This window comes from Oncorhynchus nerka, linkage group LG15 (assembly GCF_034236695.1).
Source record: "Oncorhynchus nerka isolate Pitt River linkage group LG15, Oner_Uvic_2.0, whole genome shotgun sequence".
Lineage (NCBI taxonomy): Eukaryota > Metazoa > Chordata > Actinopteri > Salmoniformes > Salmonidae > Oncorhynchus > Oncorhynchus nerka.
The window spans coordinates 7106569-7133991 of NC_088410.1; the positions used below are offsets into that span (position 1 = coordinate 7106569).

The 27423-nt window shown below is 40.6% G+C and overlaps 1 protein-coding gene across 1 annotated transcript; it reads left to right on the forward strand.

The window, feature by feature from the left end:
• Positions 1-913: 913 nt before the first annotated feature.
• On the forward strand, positions 914-26667 carry LOC115115032 (cytochrome P450 3A27-like). The gene is made up of 13 exons (XM_065002174.1): positions 914-1131; positions 10008-10101; positions 13941-13993; positions 15403-15502; positions 16866-16931; positions 18668-18756; positions 21970-22118; positions 22309-22436; positions 22831-22909; positions 23801-23961; positions 24118-24344; positions 24710-24872; positions 25792-26667. Exons 1-13 carry the CDS (start codon positions 1058-1060, stop codon positions 25915-25917), a joined length of 1509 nt encoding a protein of 502 aa, XP_064858246.1. The 5' UTR covers positions 914-1057; the 3' UTR covers positions 25918-26667.
• The last annotated feature ends 756 nt before the right edge of the window (positions 26668-27423 follow it).

The following is a 27423-nucleotide window of genomic DNA, read 5'->3' on the forward strand; positions in this document are numbered from 1 at the left end:
GTCTGTTGAGATGATCCCTGCAGCTGCTTGGTTTTAACTTTAATCATCACAAACCAATAAAATCATCACACTAATGAACAAGGTCGTCTGTGTATTTATTAACATTCATAAGACAAAACTTAAGACACAAACACACACAAATATACATGAGAACAATCTATATAGATTGATTTGTGTTTTTTATCAAGACATACTGTATTCATAATTTCATTCAGCTAGGCCTAATTGTAGTGTGACGACTTGGTCATCCACAAACGTTTCTTTTCAGATCCCAATACCTCCCCTTTGTGGCCGTTGGATGTAAATACACAGCCCATTACAAACTATTAATCCACTTTCCACATTTTACAGCTCTTGTACTTTCTGCATTCATAAACACAGTGTAGAGAATAGAGCAAAGTTCACATAGAGCAAAGTTCACATAGAGCTACTATTTACCATTACTGCATAGTGAGGTGATTTCCCCCCAGATCAGCCTATAGTAACTATTGACCATTCATATTTTAATGTACATTCTTACCTATGTACTTGTGAGGTGATTTCCTACAGTTAAAGTCCTGCAATAAGAGCTATGACACAATTATTTGTGAAAACTCATTTCATGGACCCAAGATCCACAGGTAACGCTGTACAGTTCAATAGAAGTCTGCCCCAATGCAATTCTAATACAGCCACAGTGGGACTTCAACTATTTTTGTCTGTCAAATTAATTTATTGTCTTTTGTTTAATTAATATAACAACATTCCAACCCTGTTCAGCATTATCTAATCCAAATATGGCATTATTACATGATTTGTATCTGTTTGCGTCCGTTTCAATATTGGACTCTTATTTTGAAGGCAAAACGCAAATTCCATTGTTGCTCAACCTTATTCTAGCTAGCATCACACAGGTGCTTTTCCGACAGGATATAATAATCACTTGCAACCTGCACGGTCTCAAACAGAGCACGGAGAAGAGCAGCGGTCGGTAGTCGACATCGGAATTAGTGAACGAACCTGAGAGGAAACGGAGCCTTTGTTTTCAGAAGCAGCAGAGAGCCGAACCGGAGGAAAGATGATGAGTTTTCTGCCATACTTCTCCGCTGAGACCTGGACCCTCCTGGCCCTCCTCATCACCCTCATTTTAGTGTAAGGACTTACATCAAATCAAATGTTATTTGTCACATGCATCGTAGTTTATCTCGTGGAAATAATCCGTCAATAATATTTTCACAAATACCGGAGCTTGTGAGTTCAAATAGACTTGTATTACGACATAATAAAAGCCGAGCTGGTTCGTGAAAACAACAACTTTTCCAGTCTTGGCAAACACTTCTTATACAGCTGTCCTCCTTCCTATGGGTGTCACACCCATAGTAACTCCTCTAAAGGACTCATCACCTCTGGCACTTAACCACCGTTATCTTATTGTCTTGCATTAAGTTAATGGAAACTTTATAGACACAGCAATAGTTCAACAAGACAGACTAGGACCATAGCAACAGTCCATAGAAATAACCAGTACATGTCATCCTGCTAACTCCTCTGAAAGGAACACTCATGTTCTGGTAAAATCCCAAGAGGTGTAACCATAGCAACAGTCCATAGAAATAACCAGTACATGTCATCCTGCTAACTCCTCTGAAAGGAACACTCATGTTCTGGTAAAATCCCAAGAGGTGTAACAATAGCAACGGTATATATTAGACCATACCACTGCTACCAAAATAAACAGCCATGTCCACTCCCCAGACAGGTGCAGGTCTAATGGTGTCTGATGACCCAAACCCACATGAAGAGGGCACTCATCTTGCGGACTATCCTGAAATGTATCATGGCCACACATGTTCTGGAAAATGCTCAATATTAACCGGTGTAGACTAACAGTGAAATGCAGGTTCTTTTCCAACAATGTATCATAACTGTTCTGGAAAATGCTCAATATCTGAAACAGATCAGGCTGTGTCACAATGGTAAAATGGCTATATACAGAGTAACATGTCTATATACAGAATAACATGGCTAGATACAGAATAACATGGTTATATACAGAGTAACATGGCTATATACAGGGTAACATGGCTATATACAGAATAACATGGTTATATACAGAGTAACATGGCTAGATACAGAGTAACATGGCTATATACAGAGTAACATGGCTATATACAGAGTAACATGGCTATATACAGAGTAACATGTCTATATACAGAATAACATGGCTAGATACAGAATAACATGGTTATATACAGAGTAACATGGCTATATACAGGGTAACATGGCTAGATACAGAATAACATGGTTATATACAGAGTAACATGGCTAGATACAGAGTAACATGGCTATATACAGAGTAACATGGCTATATACAGAGTAACATGGCTATATACAGAGTAACATGTCTATATACAGAATAACATGGCTAGATACAGAATAACATGGTTATATACAGAGTAACATGGCTATATACAGAGTAACATGGCTAGATACAGAATAACATGGTTATATACAGAGTAACATGGCTAGATACAGAGTAACATGGTTATATACAGAGTAACATGGCTATATACAGAGTAACATGGCTATACATTTAACATTTACATTTAAGTCATTTAGCAGACGCTCTTATCCAGAGCGACTTACAAATTGGTGCGTTCACCTTAAGACATCCAGTGGAACAGCCACTTTACAATAGTGCATCTAAATCTTTCAAGGGGGTGAGAAGGATTACTTTATCCTATCTTAGGTATTCCTGAAAGAGGTGGGGTTTCAGGTGTCTCCGGAAGGTGGTGATTGACTCCGCTGTCCTGGCGTCGTGAGGAGTTTGTTCCACCATTGGGGGCCAGAGCAGCGAACAGTTTTGACTGGGCTGCGCGGGAACTGTACTTCCTCAGTGGTAGGGAGGCGAGCAGGCCAGAGGTGGATGAACGCAGTGCCCTTGTTTGGGTGTAGGGCCTGATCAGAGCCTGGAGGTACTGAGGTGCCGTTCCCCTCACAGCTCCATAGGCAAGCACCATGGTCTTGTAGCGGATGCGAGCTTCAACTGGAAGCCAGTGGAGAGAGCGGAGGAGCGGGGTGACGTGAGAGAACTTGGGAAGGTTGAACACCAGACGGGCTGCGGCGTTCTGGATGAGTTGTAGGGGTTTAATGGCACAGGCAGGGAGCCCAGCCAACAGCGAGTTGCAGTAATCCAGACGGGAGATGACAAGTGCCTGGATTAGGACCTGCGCTGCTTCCTGTGTGAGGCAGGGTCGTACTCTGCGGATGTTGTAGAGCATGAACCTACAAGAACGGGCCACCGCCTTGATGTTAGTTGAGAACGACAGGGTGTTGTCCAGGATCACGCCAAGGTTCTTAGCGCTCTGGGAGGAGGACACAATGGAGTTGTCAACCGTGATGGCGAGATCATGGAACGGGCAGTCCTTCCCCGGGAAGAAGAGCAGCTCCGTCTTGCCGAGGTTCAGCTTGAGGTGGTGATCCGTCATCCACACTGATATGTCTGCCAGACATGCAGAGATGCGATTCGCCACCTGGTCATCAGAAGGGGGAAAGGAGAAGATTAATTGTGTGTCGTCTGCATAGCAATGATAGGAGAGACCATGTGAGGTTATGACAGAGCCAAGTGACTTGGTGTATAGCGAGAATAGGAGAGGGCCTAGAACAGAGCCCTGGGGGACGCCAGTGGTGAGAGCGCGTGGTGAGGAGACAGATTCTCGCCACGCCACCTGGTAGGAGCGACCTGTCAGGTAGGACGCAATCCAAGCGTGGGCCGCGCCGGGAGATGCCCAACTCGGAGAGGGTGGAGAGGAGGATCTGATGGTTCACAGTATCGAAGGCAGCCGATAGGTCTAGAAGGATGAGAGCAGAGGAGAGAGAGTTAGCTTTAGCAGTGCGGAGGGCCTCCGTGATACAGAGAAGAGCAGTCTCAGTTGAATGACTAGTCTTGAAACCTGACTGATTTGGATCAAGAAGGTCATTCTGAGAGAGATAGCGGGAGAGCTGGCCAAGGACGGCACGTTCAAGAGTTTTGGAGAGAAAAGAAAGAAGGGATACTGGTCTGTAGTTGTTGACATCGGAGGGATCGAGTGTAGGTTTTTTCAGAAGGGGTGCAACTCTCGCTCTCTTGAAGACAGAAGGGACGTAGCCAGCGGTCAGGGATGAGTTGATGAGCGAGGTGAGGTAAGGGAGAAGGTCTCCGGAAATGGTCTGGAGAAGAGAGGAGGGAATAGGGTCAAGCGGGCAGGTTGTTGGGCGGCCGGCCGTCACAAGACGCGAGATTTCATCTGGAGAGAGAGGGAGAAAGAGGTCAGAGTCATATATATACAGAGTAACATGGCTATATACAGAGTAACATGGCTATATACATAATAACATGGCTATATACAGAGTAACATGGCTATATACAGAATAACATGGCTATATACAGAATAACATGGCTATATACAGAATAACATGGCTATATACAGAGTAACATGGCTATATACATAATAACATGGCTATATACAGAATAACATGGCTATATACAGAATAACATGGCTATATACAGAATAACATGGCTATATACAGAATAACATGGCTATATACAGAATAACATGGCTATATACAGAATAACATGGCTATATACAGAATAACATGGCTATATACAGAATAACATGGCTATATACAGAATAACATGGCTATATACATAATAACATGGCTATAAACAGAATAACATGGCTATATACAGAGTAACATGGCTATATACAGAATAACATGGCTATATACAGAATTATACAGAATAACATGGCTATATACAGAATAACATGGCTATATACAGAGTAACATGGCTATATACATAATAACATGTCTATATACAGAGTAACATGGCTATATACAGAATAACATGGTTCTAAACAGAGTAACATGGCTATATACATAATAACATGGCTATAAACAGAATAACATGGCTATAAACAGAGTAACATGGCTATATACAGAATAACATGGCTATATACAGAATAACATGGTTCTAAACAGAATAACATGGCTATATACATAATAACATGGCTATAAACAGAATAACATGGCTATATACAGAGTAACATGTCTATATACAGAATAACATGGCTATATACAGAATAACATGGCTTATACAGAATAACATGGCTATATACAGAATAACATGGCTATATACAGAGTAACATGGCTATAAACCAAATAACATGGCTATAAAGAGAGTAACATGGCTATATACAGAGTAACATGGCTATATACATAATAACATGGCTATATACATAATAACATGGCTATATACATAATAACATGGCTATAAACAGAATAACATGGCTATATACAGAGTAACATGGCTATATACAGAATAACATGGCTATATACAGAATAACATGGCTATATACAGAATAACATGGCTATATACATAATAACATGGCTATATACAGAGTAACATGGCTATAAACAGAATAACATGGCTATAAACAGAATAACATGGCTATATACAGAATAACATGGCTATATACCGAATAACATGGCTATATACTGAATAACATGGCTATATACCGAATAACATGGCTATATACAGAATAACATGGCTATATACAGAGTAACATGTCTATATACAGAGTAACATGGCTATATACAGAATAACATGGTTCTAAACAGAATAACATGGCTATATACATAATAACATGGCTATAAACATAATAACATGGCTATATACAGAGTAACATGGCTATATACAGAATAACATGGCTATAAACAGAATAACATGGCTATATACAGAATAACATGGCTATATACAGAATAACATGGCTATATACAGAGTAACATGGCTATATACTGAATAACATGGCTATATACAGAATAACATGGCTATATACAGAATAACATGGCTATATACAGAGTAACATGGCTATATACAGAGTAAACATGGCTTATATACAGAATAACATGGCTAAAACAGAATAACATGGCTATATACATAATAACATGGCTATAAAGAGAACATGGCTATATACCGGCTATATACAGAGTAACATGGCTATATACATAATAACATGTTATATACAGAGTAACATGGCTATATACAAAGTAACATGGCTATATACATAATAACATGGCTATATACAGAGTAACATGGCTATATTAATTTGTAATGGCTATATAAGAGAGTAACATGGCTATATACAGAATAACATGGTAAATGTAATATACAGAATAACATGGCTATATACATAATAACATGGCTATAAACAGAATAACATGGCTATATACAGAGTAACATGGCTATATACAGAATAACATGGCTATATACAGAGTAACATGGCTATACAGAATAACATGGCTATATACAGAATAACATGGCTATATACAGAGTAACATGGCTATATACAGAATAACATGGCTATAAATAACATGGCTATACAGAGTAACATGGCTATATACAGAATAACATGGCTATAACAGAGTAACATGGCTATATACAGAATAACATGGCTATAAACAGAATAACATGGCTATAAACAGAGTAACATGGCTATATACAGAACATAACATGGCTATATACAAATAACATGGTAAACAGAGGCTATATACCGAATAACATGGCTATATACAGAGTAATAACATGGCTATAAACAGAATAACATGGCTATATACAGAGTAACATGGCTATATACAGAATAACATGGCTATATACAGAATAACATGGCTATATACCAAATAACATGGCTATAAAGAGAGAGTAACATGGCTATATACAGAGTAACATGGCTATATACATAATAACATAACATGGCTATATACAGAGTAACATGGCTAACAGAATAACATGGCTATATACAGAGTAACATGGCTATATACAGAATAACATGGCTATAAACAGAGTAACATGGCTATATACAGAGTAACATGGCTATATACAGAATAACATGGCTATATACAGAGTAACATGGCTATATACAGAATAACATGGCTATATACAGAATAACATGGCTATAAAGAGAACATGGCTATACATGGGCTATATACAGAGTAACATGGCTATAAACAGAATAACATGGCTATAAAGAGAGTAACATGGCTATATACATAATAACATGGCTATAAACAGAATAACATGGCTATAAAGAGAGTAACATGGCTATATACAGAATAACATGGCTATATACAGAATAACATGGCTATAATATAGAGTAACATGGCTATATACAGAATAACATGGCTATAAACAGAATAACATGGCTATATACAGAGTAACATGGCTATATACAGAATAACATGGCTATATACAGAATAACATGGCTATATACAGAATAACATGGCTATATACAGAATAACATGGCTATATACAGAGTAACATGGCTATATACAGATAACATGGCTATAAAGAATAACATGGCTAAACAGAGTAACATGGCTATATACATAATAACATGGCTATATACATAATAACATGGCTATATACAGAGTAATAACATGGTTATATACAGAATAACATAACATGGCTATATAATAACATGGCTAAAGTAACATGGCTATATACAGAATGTAACATGGCTATATACTGAATAACAATATACAGAATAACATGGCTATATACAGAATAACATGGCTATATACAGAGTAACATGGCTATATACAGAGTAACATGGCTATATACAGAATAACATGGCTATAAACAGAGTAACATGGCTATATACAGAATAACATGGCTATATACCGAACATGGCTAACATGGCTATATACAGAATAACATGGCTATATACAGAATAACATGGCTATATACAGAATAACATGGCTATATACAGAGTAACATGGCTATATACAGAATAACATGGCTATATAAAGAATAACATGGCTATAAACAGAGTAACATGGCTATATACATAATAACATGGCTATATACAGAATAACATGGCTATATACATATACAGTAACATGGCTATATAACATGAATAACATGGCTATATACAGAGTAACATGGCTATAAAGAATAACATGGCTATATACAGAATAACATGGCTATATACAGAATAACATGGCTATATACAGAGTAACATGGCTATATACAGAATAACATGGCTATAAACAGAGTAACATGGCTATATACAGAATGGCTATAAACATGGCTATATACAGATAACATGGCTATATACAGAATAACATGGCTATATACAGAGTAACATGGCTATATACAGATAACATGGCTATATACAGAATAACATGGCTATATACAGAGTAACATGGCTATATACAGAGTAACATGGCTATATACAGAATAACATGGTTCTAAACAGAGTAACATGGCTATATACATAATAACATGGCTATAAAGAGAGTAACATGGCTATATACAGAGTAACATGGCTATATACATAATAACATGTCTATATACAGAGTAACATGGCTATATACAGAGTAACATGGCTATATACATAATAACATGGCTATAAAGAGAGTAACATGGCTATAAAGAGAGTAACATGGCTATATACTGAATAACACGGCTATATACAGAATAACATGGCTATATACATAATAATATGTCTATATACAGAGTAACATGGCTATATACAGAGTAACATGGTTATATACAGAGTAACATGGTTATATACAGAGTAACATGGCTATAAACAGAATAACATGGCTATATACCGAATAACATGGCTATATACCGAATAACATGGCTATATACTGAATAACATGGCTATATACCGAATAACATGGCTATATACAGAATAACATGGCTATATACAGAGTAACATGGTTATATACAGAGTAACATGGCTATATACAAAATAACATGGTTATATACAGAGTAACATGGCTATATACAGAGTAACATGGCTATATTCAATTTGTAAGTCGCTCTGGATAAGAGCGTCTGCTAAATGACTTAAATGTAAATGTAAATGTAATATACCGAATAACATGGCTATATAACGAATAACATGGCTATAAAGAGAGTAACATGGCTATATACAGAGTAACATGGCTATGTACAGAATAACATGGCTATAAAGAGAGTAACATGGCTATATGCAGAGTAACATGGCTATAAAGAGAGTAACATGGCTATAAAGAGAGTAACATGGCTATATACAAAGTAACATGGCTATAAAGAGAGTAACATGGCTATATACAGAGTAACATGGCTATAAACAGAATAACATGGCTATAAAGAGAGTAACATGGCTATATACAGAGTAACATGGCTATAAAGAGAGTAACATGGCTATAAAGAGAGTAACATGGCTATATACAGAGTAACATGGCTATAAACAGAATAACATGGCTATAAAGAGAGTAACATGGCTATATACAGAGTAACATGGCTATATACCGAATAACATGGCTATATACAGAGTAACATGGCTATATACCGAATAACATGGCTATATACCGAATAACATGGCTATAAACAGAGTAACATGGCTATATACATAATAACTTGGTTATATACCGAATAACATGGCTATATACAGAGTAACATGGCTATATACATAATAACATGGTTATATACTGAATAACATGGCTATATACAGAGTAACATGGTTATGTACTAAATAAAATAACATGGCTATATACATAATAACATGGCTATATACAGAGTAACATGGCTATATACATAATAACATGGCTATGTACAGAGTAACATGACTATATACAGAGTAACATGGCTATATACAGAGTGACATGGCTATATACAGAGTAACATGGCTATAAAGAGAGTAACATGGTTATATACAGAGTAACATGGCTATATACAGAGTAACATGGCTATATACAGAGTAACATGGCTATAAAGAGAGTAACATGGTTATATACAGAGTAACATGGCTATATACAGAGTAACATGGCTATAAAGAGAGTAACATGGTTATATACAGAGTAACATGGCTATATACAGAGTAACATGGCTATATACAGAGTAACATGGCTATATACAAGGATACTATACTTAATATAACTTCTCTAGAACATATTACTATTTACTGTGTGTCTGTGTGTGTGTGTGTGTGTGTGTACAGGTACGGGTATTGGCCCTACGGTGTATTCACTAAGATGGGTATCCCTGGTCCCAAACCCCTACCTTACTTTGGCACAATGATGGGGTATAGAAAGGTTAGTACCCATTCAGAATAAACATCTCTCTCTCATATTTTAAACAACAGTGTTATTTCCCCCCATGTAAAACAATACATTGAGAAGGAAAAAGAGGACTAGCCTTTTTTGTTGTTTGAACAATAGATACAGTGCCTTGCGAAAGTATTCGGCCCCCTTGAACTTTGCGACCTTTTGCCACATTTCAGGCTTCAAACATAAAGATATAAAACTATATTTTTTTGTGAAGAATCATCAACAAGTGGGACACAATCCTGAAGTGGAACGACATTTATTGGATATTTCAAACTTTTTTAACAAATCAAAAACTGAAAAATTGGGCGTGCAAAATTATTCAGCCCCCTTAAGTTAATACTTTGTAGCGCCACCTTTTGCTGCGATTACAGCTGTAAGTCGCTTGGGGTATGTCTCTATCCGTTTTGCACATCGAGAGACTGACATTTTTTCCCATTCCTCCTTGCAAAACAGCTCGAGCTCAGTGAGGTTGGATGGAGAGCATTTGTGAACAGCAGTTTTCAGTTCTTTCCACAGATTCTCGATTGGATTCAGGTCTGGACTTTGACTTGGCCATTCTAACACCTGGATATGTTTATTTTTGAACCATTCCATTGTAGATTTTGCTTTATGTTTTGGATCATTGTCTTGTTGGAAGACAAATCTCCGTCCCAGTCTCAGGTCTTTTGCACACTCCATCAGGTTTTCTTCCAGAGTGGTCCTGTATTTGGCTCCATGAATCTTCCCATCAATTTGAACCATCTTCCCTGTCCCTGCTGAAGAAAAGCAGGCCCAAACATGATGCTGCCACCACCATGTTTGACAGTGGGATGGTGTGTTCAGGGTGATGAGCTGTGTTGCTTTTACGCCAAACATAACGTTTTGCATTGTTGCCAAAAAGTTCAATTTTGGTTTCATCTGACCAGAGCACCTTCTTCCACATGTCTCCTTTACCCAAATCCAGATAGCAGATGTTCTGAAAGAGCTGCAAAACCTAGACCCGTACAAATCAGCTGGGCTTGACAATCTGGACCCTCTATTTCTGAAACTATCTCCCTCTTTAAAGGGGGAGACACCCTGGACCCAAACTGCTATAGACCTATATCCATCCTGCCCTGCCTATCTAAGGTCTTCGAAAGCCAAGTCAACAAACAGGTCACTGACCATCTCGAATCCCGTACCTTCTCCGCTGTGCAATCTGGTTTCCGAGCCGGTCACGGGTGCACCTCAGCCACGCTCAAGGTACTAAACGATATCATAACCGCCATCGATAAAAGACAGTACTGTGCAGCCGTCTTCATCGACCTCGCCAAGGCTTTCGACTCTGTCAATCACCATATTCTTATCGGCAGACTCAATAGCCTCGGTTTTTCGGATGACTGCCTTGCCTGGTTCACCAATTACTTTGCAGACAGAGTTCAGTGTGTCAAATCGGAGGGCATGCTGTCTGGTCCTCTGGCAGTCTCTATGGGGGTGCCACAGGGTTCAATTCTCGGGCCGACTCTTTTCTCTGTATATATCAATGATGTTGCTCTTGCTGCGGGCGATTCCCTGATCCACCTCTACGCAGACGACACCATTCTATATACTTTCGGCCCGTCGTTGGACACTGTGCTATCTAACCTCCAAACGAGCTTCAATGCCATACAGCACTCCTTCCGTGGCCTCCAACTGCTCTTAAACGCGAGTAAAACCAAATGCATGCTTTTCAACCGATCGCTGCCTGCACCCGCATGCCCGACTAGCATCACCACCCTGGATGGATCCGACCTTGAATATGTGGACATCTATAAGTACCTAGGTGTCTGGCTAGACTGCAAACTCTCCTTCCAGACTCACATCAAACATCTCCAATCGAAAATCAAATCAAGAGTCGGCTTTCTATTCCGCAACAAAGCCTCCTTCACTCACGCCGCCAAGCTCACCCTAGTAAAACTGACTATCCTACCGATCCTCGACTTCGGCGATGTCATCTACAAAATGGCTTCCAACACTCTACTCAGCAAACTGGATGCAGTCTATCACAGTGCCATCCGTTTTGTCACCAAAGCACCTTATACCACCCACCACTGCGACTTGTATGCTCTAGTCGGCTGGCCCTCGCTACATATTCGTCGCCAGACCCACTGGCTCCAGGTCATCTACAAGTCCATGCTAGGTAAAGCTCCGCCTTATCTCAGTTCACTGGTCACGATGGCAACACCCATCCGTAGCACGCGCTCCAGCAGGTGTATCTCACTGATCATCCCTAAAGCCAACACCTCATTTGGCCGCCTTTCGATCCAGTACTCTGCTGCCTGTGACTGGAACGAACTGCAAAAATCGCTGAAGTTGGAGACTTTTATCTCCCTCACCAACTTCAAACATCAGCTATCCGAGCAGCTAACCGATCGCTGCAGCTGTACATAGTCTATTGGTAAATAGCCCACCCATTTTCACCTACCTCATTCCCATACTGTTTTTATACTGTTTTTTATTTATTTACTTTTCTGCTCTTTTGCACACCAATATCTCTACCTGTACATGACCATCTGATCATTTATCACTCCAGTGTTAATCTGCAAAATTGTATTATTCGCCTACCTCCTCATGCCCTTTGCACACATTGTATATAGACTGCCCATTTTTTTCTACTGTGTTATTGACTTGTTAATTGTTTACTCAATGTGTAACTCTGTGTTGTCTGTTCACACTGCTATGCTTTATCTTGGCCAGGTCGCAGTTGCAAATGAGAACTTGTTCTCAACTAGCCTACCTGGTTAAATAAAGGTGAAATAAAAATAAAATAAAAAATGTTTGGTGTGTCTCCCAGGTGGCTTGTGGCAAACTTTAAACGACAATTTTTATGGATATCTTTAAGAAATGGCTTTCTTCTTGCCACTCTTCCATAAAGGCCAGATTTGTGCAATATACGACTGATTGTTGTCCTATGGACAGAGTCTCCCACCTCAGCTGTAGATCTCTGCAGTTCATCCAGAGTGATCATGGGCCTCTTGGCTGCATCTCTGATCAGTCTTCTCCTTGTATGAGCTGAAAGTTTAGAGGGACGGCCAGGTCTTGGTAGATTTGCAGTGGTCTGATACTCCTTCCATTTCAATATTATCGCTTGCATAGTGCTCCTTGGGATGTTTAAAGCTTGGGAAATCTTTTTGCATCCAAATCCGGCTTTAAACTTCTTCACAACAGTATCTCGGACCTGCCTGGTGTGTTCCTTGTTCTTCATGATGCTCTCTGCGCTTTTAACGGACCTCTGAGACTATCACAGTGCAGGTGCATTTATACGGAGACTTGATTGCACACAGGTGGATTGTATTTATCATCATTAGTCATTTGGGTCAACATTGGATCATTCAGAGATCCTCACTGAACTTCTGGAGAGAGTTTGCTGCACTGAAAGTAAAGGGGCTGAATAATTTTGCACGCCCAATTTTTCAGTTTTTGATTTGTTAAAAAAGTTTGAAATATCCAATAAATGTCGTTCCACTTCATGATTGTGTCCCACTTGTTGTTGATTCTTCACAAAAAAATACAGTTTTATATCTTTATGTTTGAAGCCTGAAATGTGGCAAAAGGTCGCAAAGTTCAAGGGGGCCGAATACTTTCGCAAGGCACTGTAAATACAAGGTAATATGAGACATGATCAGTCTAGAAGTTGTATTATTGACCCTGGGGACCATATAAAATAACAAACCCTCCTCAACCCTCACCTATTTCAGGTGTGTTCTCTGTTCAGCTGTAGGACACACCTACACGACCTCCTAGGGCATGAATCAGCTATTTTCTCTCTCTCTCTCTCTCTCTCTCTCTCTCTCTCTCTCTCTTTCTCTCTGTCTCTCTCTCTACAGGGCATCAATAACTTTGACACAGAGTGCTTTCAGAAGTATGGGAGAATATGGGGGTGAGTTCAGTTGACTGTACCGTACTAGGATGACTTACAACTGTACTATGCTCTTTCCTTTCATCACCTGCTGGAGCTGTCATGTGACCATGAGGAATATTATTAATAATATCAACAACAACCCGACTAATGTTTTCTTTGTAGTTTTATATGAGGTGGTTAAATGTGTGTCTGTGTTTCTCCTCTGTGAAGGATCTATGATGGGAGGAAGTCTGTTCTGTGTATCATGTAGGATTGTAGGTGTATCCAGACCCCTTCACTTTTTCCACATTTTGTTACATTACAGCCTTGTTCTAAAATGGATTTAATCGTTTTTTTCCTCATCAATCTACTCACACAATACCCCATTATGACATCACAATACCCCATTATGACATCACAATACCCCATATTGACAACGCAAAACCTGTTTGTTTTCACTCCAGTCTGAGGTCTTGAGCAGACTTTCATCATGGATCTCTCTGTACTTTGCTCTGTTCATCTTTCCCTCAATCCTGACTAGTCTGCCTGACTAGTCCCTGCCACTGAAAAACATCTCCACATCATGATGCTGCCACCACCATGCTTCACCGTAGGGATGGTGCCAGGTTTCATCCAGGCTTGATGCTGCCACCACCATGTTTCACCATAGGGATGGTGCCACCACCATGCTTCACCATAGGGATGGTGCCACCACTGTGCTTCACCATAGGGATGGTGCCATGTTTCATCCAGACGTGACCCTTGGCATTCAGGCCAAAGAGTTTAATCTTGATTTCATCTGACCAGAGACTCTTGTTTCTCATTGTCTGAGAGTCTTTAGTTACCTTTTGACAAACTCCAAGCGGGCTGTCATGTGCCTTTTACTGAGGAGTGGCTTCCGTCTGGCCACTCTACCAAAAAGGCCTGATTGGTGGAGTGCTGTAGATATGGTTCTCCTCCTGGAAGGTTCTCCCATCTTCGACCTCATGGCTTGGCGTTTGCTCTGACATGCTCTGTCAACTGTGGGACCTTAAGAAGACAGGTGTTTGCCTTTCCAAATCATGTCCAAACAATGGAATTTACCACAGATGTACTCCAATCAAGTTGGAGGAACATCTCAAGCATGACGGAAACATGATCAATAGAAACAAAATGCACCTGAGCTCAATTTGGAGTCTCTTAGCAAACGGTCTGAATACTTATTTAACTAAGGTATTTCTGTTTTTCTCTTCTCGTTATGGGGTATTGTGATGTCATTATGGGGTATTGTGATGTCATTATGGGGTATTGTGTGTATATTTATGAGGGGTTTTGTTCATTTAATCCATTTTAGAATAAGGCTGTAACTTAATGAAATGTCTCATCGGGAGGATCTGTGAAGGATCTATGATGGAAGGCAGTCTGTTCTGTGTACCATAAAGCCAGATGTGTGTTTCTCCTCTGTGAAGGATCTATGATGGGAGGCAACCTGTTCTGTGTACCATGGACAAAAGCATGATCAAGACCGTCCTGATTAAAGAGTGTTACAACATCTTCACCAACCGCAGGGTGAGACACACACACACACACACACACACACACACACACACATCCCCCTAATAATAATCTGAATAATTATAATGTAACGGTTCTCTTTAGTTGAAGGAGAGGCGGACCAAAATGCGGCGTGATGATGATTCATGTTTGTTTAATAAAGGAAAACTATACATGAATAAACTACAAAAACAATGAAATGTGAAAACTCAAAACAGCCCTATCTGGTGCAAAACACAGAGACAGGAACAATCACCCACAAACACACAGTGAAACCTAAATATGGTTCCCAATCAGAGACAATGACTAACACGTGCCTCTGATTGAGAACCATATCAGCCCAGACATAGAAATAGACAAACAAGACATCCAACATAGAATGCCCACTCAGATCACACCCTGACCAACCAAAACATAGAAACATACAAAGCAAACTATGGTCAGGCTGTGACATATAATCCTAACATTATGACTGATATTATTAATACATTATTTGTGTCGTTCATTATTCATACATTTTAAAGTAGTGTGAATATTGTGTAAATACTATGATCATTATTAAATCATATAATTAATACAACTGTTGTTTAAGAACATCATTCTGAATGGTGAGATGTTTGATAATTAATACAACTGTCCTCCATGTTCTAGAACTTCCATCTGAATGGTGATCTGTTTGGTAATTAATACAACTTTCCTCCATGTTTTAGTGATCCTTATTAAATCATATAATTAATATAACTGTTTAAGAACATCATTCTGAATGGTGAGCTGTTTGATAATTAATACAACTGTGTCCATGTTCTAGAACTTCCATCTGAATGGTGATCTGTTTGATAATTAATACAACTGTCCTCCATGAGAACGGATCTGAATGGTGATCTGTTTGATAATTAATACAACTCTCACCTTCCTTTACCTCTGAATGGTGATCTGAAAGAGGTAGAACCATCCCTCCATCTCTCCTTTTCTATGTTTATCAACTCTCTATAAACTCCATCTAGCTTGTTATAAACTCTATAAACTCCATTAATGGCTTTTGATTTATAAACTCTATAAACTCATTAATAGCTTTTGATTATAAACTCTTTATATGTTGTTTGATAAACTCTTTATAAACTTCCATCTAATAGTGATCTGTTTGATAATTATAAACTCTCTAACTCATTTCTAGCTTCCATCTGAAACTCAGTATCTTGTTTAAATTATTTCCTAACTGTCCTAAATTATAAATATAAGTATATATTTTTTTAATTGATTTTACCTTTATTTAACTAGGCAAGTCAGTTACAAACAAATTCTTATTTACAATGACTAGAACGCCTGAATGGTGAACTGTGTTTTAACTGGTCTAGGAACAGTGTTTTAACTGTTTAAGAACATCATTCTGAATGGTGAGCTGTTTGACGCTGTCCGTTGCCGAGGACGACGTGGAGACGGATCCGCAGGAACTGGAAAGAGGTAGAACCATCCCTCCATCTCTCCCTTTCTGTGTTTATCAACTCTCTATAAACTCATTATAGGTTATAAACTGTTAACTCATTATATCTTGTTATCTAGGAACAGTGGCTTGTTAAAAGTGGTTACTAACTCATTATAGCTTGTTATAAACAGTGTTTTAAGCTGGTCTAGGAACAGTGTTTTAACTGGTCTAAACAGTGGGTTAACTCTATAAACTCTAGGAACAGTGGGTTAACTGGTCTAGGAACAGTGTTTTAACTGGTCTAGGAACAGTGTTTTAACTGGTCTAGGAACAGTGGGTTAACTGGTCTAGGAACAGTGTTTTAACTGGTCTAGGAACAGTGTTTTAACTGGTCTAGGAACAGTGGGTTAACTGGTCTAGGAACAGTGGGTTAACTGGACTAGGAACAGTGGGTTAACTGGTCTAGGAACAGTGGGTTAACTGGACTAGGAACAGTGGGTTAACCCGTCTAGGAACAGTGGGTTGGCTGGTCTAGGAACTGTGGGTTAACTGGACTAGTAACAGTGGGTTAACTGGTCTAGGAACAGTGGGTTAACTGGTCTAGGAACAGTGGGTTAACTGGACTAGGAACAGTGGGTTAACTGGTCTAGGAACAGTGGGTTAACTGGTCTAGGAACAGTGGGTTAACTGGTCTAGGAACAGTGGGTTAACTGGTCTAGGAACAGTGGGTTAACTGGTCTAGGAACAGTGGGTTAACTGGTCTAGGAACAGTGGGTTAACTGCCCTTTTCAAATGATTTTTAACTTGTCAGCTCGGGGATTCGATCTAGCAACCTTCCGGTTACTAGTCCAACGTCCTTAGCCACTAGGTTACCTGCCTCCCCTAATGTGATGGGATGTATAGACATCATGTACATTATGTTGATAGAATATATAGCAAATCTGTAGAATACATGGATAGAATTGTATACAGTTGAAGTGGGAAGTTTACATATACTTAATATGGAGTCATTAAAACTCGTTTTTCAACCACTCCACAAATTTCTTGTTGACAAACTATAATTTTGGCAAGTCGGTGAGGACATCTACTTTGTGCATGACAAAATTACATTTTTCCAACAATTGTTTACAGACAGATTATTTCACTTATAATACACTGTATCACAATTCCAGTGGGTCAGAAGTTTACACACACTAAGTTGACTGTGCCTTTAAGTTTGGAATATTCCAGAAAATTATGTCATGGCTTTAGAAGCTTCTGATAGGCTAATTGACATCATTTGAGTAAATTGGTGGTGTACCTGTGGATGTATTTCAAGGTCTTCCTTCAAACTCAGTGTCTCTTTGCTTGACATCATGGGAAAATCAAAAGAAATCGGCCAAGACCTCAGAAAAAAAATTTAGCCCTCCAAAAGTCTGGCTCATCCTTGGAAGTAATTTCCAAATGGCCAGTCAGTCAGTCAGTCGGTCGGTCGGTCGGTCTGTCTGCAGTATATACACAAAATCAACAAAAGTATGTGGACACCTGCTTGTCAAACATCTCAATCCAAAATCATGGGCATTTGCATGGAGTTGGAATCTAGTTTGCTCTGTTTTTAATTATATCTTTCCATGTCTCTCTTCCTCTCTCGCTCTCTCTCTCTACCTCTCTACTGCTCTCTACTGATGTCTCTCTAACTATCTCTCTCTCTACCTCTCTACTGCTCTCTACTGCTGTCTCTCTACCTCTCTCTCTACCTCTCTCTCTCTCTCCTCTAGATGTTTGGTATCATGAAGCAGCACTCTGCTAACCTGCTGAACGGAATGAAGAAGCAGGCAGATAAAGACCAGACCATCGAAGTGAAGGAGTGAGTCCTGATTCCTAACCTCTAGCTTTTCACCTTACAACTCTGAGTCTTGAGCATAACACACACACACACACACACACACACACACACACACACACACACACACACACACACACCACCCATTGCCTTGATAACAGCTTTGCACACTCTTGGCCTGAGGTAGAGCACCTCATGATAAGCTGTAGACCACACTATCTACCAAGATTTCATCAATAGTATCGTAGCCGTCTATTTACCACCACAACCTGACGCACTAAGACCACAATCAAAGAGCTGTATAAGGGACAGTAGCCATCATTGAAAATAAAAATGTAATCTTAACTGACTTGCCTAGTTAATTAAAGGTAAAATAAAAATGTAATCTTAACTGACTTGACTAATTAATTAAAGGTAAAATAAAAATGTAATCTTAACTGACTTGCCTAGTTAATTAAAGGTAAAATAAAAATGTAAAAAAATAAGGCCATGAATCTTAACTTAAATCCGTTTGATCTAATATCTACCAGCATGTCACATGTGCAACCACAGGGCAGGACAGATTACCAGGATGTCACATGTGCAACCGCAGGGCAGGACGGATTACCAGGATGTCACATGTGCAACCAATAGGGCAATGGACAGATTAAAATGTCAATAACCGCCAGGACGGATTACCAGGATGTCACATGTGCAACCGCAGGACAGGACGGATTACCAGGATGTCACATGTGCAACCGCAGGGCAGGACAGATTACCAGGATGTCACATGTGCAACCGCAGGGCAGGACGGATTACCAGGATGTGTAATCAGAGCATGTGCTGACCAACTAGCAAGTGTCTTCACTGACATTTTCAACCTCTCCCTGTCCGAGTCTGTAATGCCTACATGTTTCAAGCAGACCACCACAGTCCCTGTGCCCATGAAAACGAACGTAACGTGCCTACAAGACTAGCATACCGCACCAACAGATCCATAGCACTCACGTTGGTAACCATGAAGTGCTTTGAAAGGCTGGTCGTGGCTCACATCAACACCATCATCTCGGAAACACTAGACCCACTCCAATTCACATACCGCCCCAACTGATCCACAGATGATGCAATCTCTATTGCACTCCACACTGCCCTTTCCCACCTGGACAAAAGGAACACATGCGTGATAATGCTGTTCATTGACTACAGCTCAGCGTTCAACACCATAGTGCCCACAAAGCTCATCACTAAGCTAAGAACCCTGGGACTAAACACCTCCCTCTGCAACTGGATCCTGGACTTCCTGACCCGGCCGCCCCCAGGTGGTAAGGGTAGGTAACAACACATCCGCCACGCTGATCCTCAACACGGGGGCCCCGCATGGGTTTGTGCTTAGACCCATCCTGTACTCCCTGTTCCCCCACGACTGCTTGGCCAAGCACAATACCAACACCATCATTAAGTTGGCTGATGAGAAAACAGTGGTAGGCCTGATCACCGACAACGATGAGACAGCCTATAGGGAGGAAGTCACAGACCTGGCAGTGTGGTGCCAAAACAACAACCTCTCCCTTAATGTAGTAGCTGATCGTGGACTACAGGAAAAGGAGGACCGAACACGTTCCCATTCACATCGATGGGGCTGTAGTGAAGTGGGTTGAGAGTTTCAAATTCCTTGGTGTCCACATCACCAACAAACTAACATGGTCCAAACACACCAAGACAGTCGTGAAGAGGGCACGACGATGCCTTTTCCCCCTAAGGAGACTGAAAAGATATGGCATGGGTCCCCAGATACTCAAACAAGTTCTACAACTGCACCATCGAGACTGGTTGCATCACCACCTTGTATGGTAACTTCTCGGTATCTGACCATAAGGCACTACTGAGGGTAGTGTGTACAGACCAGTACATCACTGGGGCCAAGCTTCCTGCCATCCAGGACCTACAGTTGACGTCGGAAGTTTACATACACTTAGGTAGGAGTCATTAAAATTCGTTTTTCAACCAGTCCACAAATTTCTTGATAACAAACTATAGTTTTGGCAAGTCGGTTAGGAAAAAGGGGGAGGCTTGCAAGCTGAAGAACACCATCCCAACCGTGAAGCACGGGGGGTGGCAGCATCATGTTGTGGGGGTGCTTTGCTGCAGGAGGGACTGGTGTACTTCACAAAATAGATGGCATCATTGCAACCTGAGGCACTAAACGCTCTAACCACTAGCACTATATTGAAGCAACATCTCCCAAATGTGTGGGCAGAACTGAAAGGCGTGTGCAAAAGGAGGCCTACAAACCTGACTCAGTTACACCAGCTCTGTCCAGGAATGGGCCAAATTCACCCTAAGGGGAAGCTTGTGGAGTCAAGGTATTGAGTGGCTTTAAAGGCAATGACAAAGCCACAACCTCAATCATACCAAAATTCAGTGTATGTAAACTTCTGACCCACTGTGAATGTGATGAATGAAATAAAGCTGAAATAAATAATTGTGTATGTCAACTTCTGACTTCAACAGTGTGTACTCGGCGGTGAGGAAGGCCCCAAAAATTGTCAAAGACTCCAGTCACCTGGAGCCTCCCGAGTGGCGCAATGATCTAAAGCATCGCAGTGCCCAGCTGTAAACAGAGATCCTTAAAGTGCTAATGTGCCAAATATTCTTCAGTGCTAGCTGTGCCACTGGGAATCCTTCAAGTGCTAGCTGTGCCAGCTGAAATCCTTAATTATCTGTACTATTATCCTTATATTTTAGCTGTGCCACTAAAATCCTAAGCTAGCTGTGCCACTAATTGATCCTTCACAGTGCTAGCTGTGCTCAGATTAAATCCTTCGCAAGAGTGCTGCTGAAAAACTAGAGATCCTTCACAGTGCTAGCTGTGCCACTAGAGATCCTTCACAGTGCTAGCTGTGCCACTAGAGATCCTTCACAGTGCTAGCTGTGCCACTAGAGATCCTTCACAGTGCTAGCTGTGCCACTAGAGATCCTTCGCAGTGCTAGGTGTGCCACTAGAGATCCTGGTTCGAGTCCAGGCTCTGTTGCAGCTGGCAAGTTGTGTGACAAACACATTTGATTTGTTGCAGTAGTTGTGTGGTCAGCAGTTGTTGCCATTAGTTGTGTGGTCGGTAGTTGTGTTTTCTGTAGTTTTGTGGTCGGTAGTTTTGTGGTCGGTAGTTGTGTGGTTGTGGTCAGTAGTTGTGGTCTATAGTTGTGGTTGTGGTCTCTAGTTGTGTGATCAGTAGTTGTGTAATTGTGATTGTGTTGCAGGTTCTTTGGGCCCTACAGTATGGACGTGGTCACCAGCACAGCTTTCAGTGTGGACATTGACTCTCTGAACAACCCTTCAGACCCCTTCGTCTCCAACGTCAAGAAGATGTTCAAGTTTAACCTGTTCAACCCACTGTTCCTCCTAATCTGTGAGACCACACACAGACACAAAGTTGTTCTTTATAATCGTATGTATGTGTACCTTTTTATAAAACTTTCCTCTCCCATCCTCTCCTGTCCTCTCCTCTCCCGTCCTCAACTCGTCTCCTCCTCTCCTGTCCTCCTCTCTTCCTCTCTTCTTCCCTCCCCTCCTCCTCCTTCCCTCCTCTCGTTCTCCAGTGTTTTTTCCCTTCACTGGTCCTATCTTGGAGAAGATGAAGTTTTCTTTCTTCCCGACTGCGGTGTTGGACTTCTTTTACGCCTCGCTGGCTAAGATCAAATCTGGACGTGACTCTGGGAACTCAACCGTAAACTTGTTTTATATTTGTATATCATTGTTATGATTTATATTTGTACTGTAATATTCTCCATTTATTATTTATATAACTATGTACTGTAATATTCTGTATTTATTATTTATATAACTATGTACTGTAATATTCTGTATTTATTATTTATATAACTATCACTGTAATATTGAAAAACAATATGGATTGTCCAAATATCTTCATTCATATTAGAATCATTTGTGTTGGGTGATTGGACCCAAATCATTCATATTAGAATCTGTTTGTGTTGGTTGTGATTGGACCAGATCCATTAGAATCTGATTGTGTTGGTTGTGATTGGACCAGATCCAGTAGAATCTGTTTGTGTTGGCTGTGATTGGGCATATTTTACCTAATTTCATTCTGCTTCCAGAGTCGGGTGGATTTCTTACAGCTGATGATCGACTCTCAGAAAGGCAACGACACAAAGACAGGAGGGGAACAGACTAAAGGTACCTGCCGAACAAACACCTGTTAACTATTGTTACAAACACACACCTGTAAATTACTGTTACAAACACACACCTGTAAACTACTGTTACAAACACACACCTGTTAACTACTGTTACAAACACACACCTGTTAACTATTGTTACAAACACACACCTGTAAATTACTGTTACAAACACACACCTGTAAACTACTGTTACAAACACACACCTGTTACAAACACACACCTGTTAAATACTGTTACAAACACACACCTGTAAACTACTGTTACAAACACACACCTGTAAACTACTGTTACAAACACACACCTGTTAACTATTGTTACAAACACACACCTGTAAATTACTGTTACAAACACACACCTGTAACCTACTGTTACAAACACACACCTGGAAACTATTGTTACAAACACACACCTGTAAACTACTGTTACCAACACACACCTGTTACAAACACACACCTGTAAATTACTGTTACAAACACACACCTGTAAACTACTGTTACCAACACACACCTGTTACAAACACACACCTGTAAACTACTGTTACAAACACACACCTGTAATCTACTGTTACAAACACACACCTGTAAACTACTGTTACCAACACACACCTGTTACAAACACACACCTGGAAACTACTGTTACAAACACACACCTGTAAACTACTGTTACAAACACACACCTGTAATCTACTGTTACAAACACACACCTGTAATCTACTGTTACAAACACACACCTCTAAACTATTGTTACAAACACACACCTGTAAATTACTGTTACAAACACACACCTGTAATCTACTGTTACAAACACACACCTGTTACAAACACACACCTGTTACAAACATATTCTCTCTCCTCTTCCCTCCTCTCCTCTCTCTCTCCCTCCACAGGACTGACTGATCATGAGATCTTGTCTCAGGCCATTATCTTCATCTTCGGTGGCTACGAGACCAGCAGCACTACTATGAGTTTCCTGGCCTATAACCTGGCAACCAATCCCCACACCATGACCAAACTGCAGGAGGAGATAGATACTGTGTTCCCCAACAAGGTAACCCCCACACCATGACCAAACTGTAGGAAGAGATAGATACTGTGTTCCCCAACAAGGTAACCCCCACACCATGACCAAACTGCAGGAGGAAATAGATACTGTGTTCTCCAACAGATGAGGTGAGGTACTGATTTGTATGTAACCACGGTGCAGGCTCCAATCCAGTACGAAGCTCTGATGCAGATGGACTATTTGGACTGTGTGTTGAACGAGTCTCTGAGACTGTACCCCATCATCCCGCGACTGGAGAGGGTCGCCAAGAAGACGGTGGAGATCAACGGCATCGTCATCCCCAAAGACTGCGTTGTCCTGGTTCCCACGTGGACCCTCCACCGTGACCCAGAGATCTGGTCCGACCCTGAGGAGTTCAAACCAGAGAGGTACTGGACCGCACCGTAACCACAATCCAACGATAACACAACCTTAATACAACAATAACACAACATAACCACAGCACAACCAAAAATCAACTACCACACAATGTGTAATGTGTCTGAACCACAACCTCAAATAAACTACCACACAATGTTTAATGTGTCTGAACCACAACCTCAAATCAACTACAATACAATGTGTAATCAAATCAAATCAAATCAAATGTATTTATATAGCCCTTCGTACATCAGCTGACATCTCAAAGTGCTGTACAGAAACCCAGCCTAAAACCCCAAACAGCAAACAATGCAGGTGTAAAAGCACGGTGGATAGGAAAAACTCCCAATGTGTCTGTCCTCCCCCTGTCCAGGTTCAGTAAGGAGAACAAGGAGTCTATTGATCCGTACACGTACATGCCGTTTGGAGCGGGGCCCAGGAACTGTATCGGGATGCGCTTCGCCCTGATCATGATCAAACTGGCCATGGTCGAGATCCTCCAGAGTTTCACTTTCTCCGTCTGCGACGAGACCGAGGTGAGACGCTCACCTGAGCAGACAGAATATGACATCATCAAACATCAGTACCTGTTTCAGCATGGTCAGCACCTGTTTTAACATGGTCACCACCTGTTTTAACATGGTCACCACCTGTTTTAAAATGGTCACCACCTGTTTTAACATGGTCACCACCTGTTTTAGCATGGTCACCACCTGTTTTAGCATGGTCACCGCCTGTTTTAACATGGTCACCGCCTGTTTTAACATGGTCACCACCTGTTTTAGCATGGTCCCCACCTGTTTTAACATGGTCAGCGCCTGTTTTAACATGGTCACCACCTGTTTTAACATGGTCACCACCTGTTTTAACATGGTCACCACCTGTTTTAGCATGGTCACCGCCTGTTTTAACATGGTCAGCACCTGTTTTAACATGGACCTGTTTTAACATGGACCTGTTTTAACATGGTCAGCACCTGTTTTAACATGGACCTGTTTTAACATGTTCACCACCTGTTTATCATGGTCAGCACCTGTTTTAACATGGACCTGTTTTAACATGGACCTGTTTTAACATGGACCTGTTTTAACATGGTCACCACCTGTTTTAACATGGTCACCACCTGTTTTAACATGGTCAGCACCTGTTTTAACATGGACCTGTTTTAACATGGTCACCACCTGTTTTATCATGGTCAGCACCTGTTTTAACATGGTCAGCACCTGTTTTAACATGGTCACCACCTGTTTTAACATGGTCACCACCTGTTTTAACATGGTCACCGCCTGTTTTAACATGGTCACCACCTGTTTTATCATGGTCAGCACCTGTTTTAACATGGTCAGCACCTGTTTTAACATGGTCAGCACCTGTTTTAACATGGTCTGTTATTCTCTATAGATCCTGTTGGAGATGGACAACCAGGGTTATGTTCTGTTATTTTATTCTCTATAGATCCCTCTGGAGATGGACAACCAGGGTCTGCTGATGCCAAAACGACCAATCAAACTGAGGCTGGAGGCCCGTAGAAACACCCCTAGCAACACCACCGCTACCACTCTGAAGAGTCCAACAACGTGACCAAATGCAGGAGCACCCCACCCTACCCTACCTTGGAGTACCTCTCTCTCTCTCTTTCCCCCCCACACAAAAGGGCTTTACTACAAACAGAAATACTCCCCCGCTAATTAACATTTCTGGAATCTTTTATTTCAGCTCATGAAACATTTTTGTTCAACAGCCTCTCTATCTATCTATCTATCTGTCGATCGGCTACTGAATATTCAGTCCTTATCCTAACCCTGCTATAGGCTACTGAATATTCAGGCTGGGATTCAATAGGCTACTTAATATAATATGATAAAAAGAACTGCATTCACGATAAATGTTGCATATGTCAGTTCAATCAGAAATGACCTTTAAAATGGCACATAGCTGACAAAGCGCTGGGATTGAATCCTGGTCTCAGTCTCATGCTTGGTTTGAGTAGGACTCAGAAACCCATTTCCACCAGGTAAAAGAGAGATAGTAATACTATGGATGCATCAGAGGTACATGTCTTGTTAAAGTTAGACACCAGGAGGTATTAAATCCATGGCACGATGTCATGTCTGGATCCTGCACACTGGTGGCTGGTGGCTGGAATTCTCCTAGAATGTAGAACTCTGCCTGGTGTTCTCTAGAACTGTACTCTCATTCTGTTCCTCTGGGTGTTCTGCTGTCCAGTCATTCCAAAATAGAATCTTTACTGTCTGTTGAGATGATCCCTGCAGCTGCTTGGTTTTAACTTTAATCATCACAAACCAATAAAATCATCACACTAATGAACAAGGTCGTCTGTGTATTTATTAGCATCCATAAGACAAAACATTATAGATGATAGTCTACTGTAGGCATGTTGGTTGAAGCTCAGTGTTAAATTCTAATTTTCTTCATCTCAACCAATCTCTTAAGAAAATTCACAAATCAACTTGATTGGAGGCACACAACACAAGTTTGCATACACTTAGGTTGGAGTCATTAAAACTAGTTTTTCAACCACTCCACAAATGTCTTGTTAACAAACTATAGTTTTGGCAAGTCGGTTAGGACATCTACTTTGTGCATGACACAAGTCAAGTAATTTTAGAAGCTTCTGATAGGCTAACTGACATCATTTGAGTAAATTGGTGGTGTACCTGTGGATGTATTTCAAGGCCTGCCTTCAAACTCAGTGCCTCTTTGCTTGACATCAAAGAAATCAGCCAAGACCTCAGAAAAAACATTGTAGACCTCCACAAGTCTGGTTCATCCTTGGGAGCAAATTCCAAACACCTGAAGGTACCACGTTCATCTGTACAAACAATAGTACGCAAGTATAAACACCATGGGACCACTCAGCCATCATACCGCTCAGGAAGGAGGCACGTTCTGTGTCCTAGAGATGAACGTACTTTGGTGCGAAAAGTGCAAATCAATCCCAGAACAACAGCAAAGTACCATGTGAAGATGCTGGAGGAAACAGGTACAAAAATATCTATATCCACAGTAAAACGAGTCCTATATCAACATAACCCAAAAGGCTGCTCTACAAGGAAGAAGCCACTG

Bases quoted from the DNA above. Each gene is read 5' to 3' on its own strand.
- LOC115115032 (XM_065002174.1), top strand. From the start codon at position 1,058: ATGATGAGTTTTCTGCCATACTTCTCCGCTGAGACCTGGACCCTCCTG. The intron at 18,757-21,969 runs GTGAGTCCTGAT...ATTGTGTTGCAG, and splicing joins CAGACCATCGAAGTGAAGGA to GTTCTTTGGGCCCTACAGTA. The intron at 22,437-22,830 runs GTAAACTTGTTT...TTCTGCTTCCAG, and splicing joins GTGACTCTGGGAACTCAACC to AGTCGGGTGGATTTCTTACA.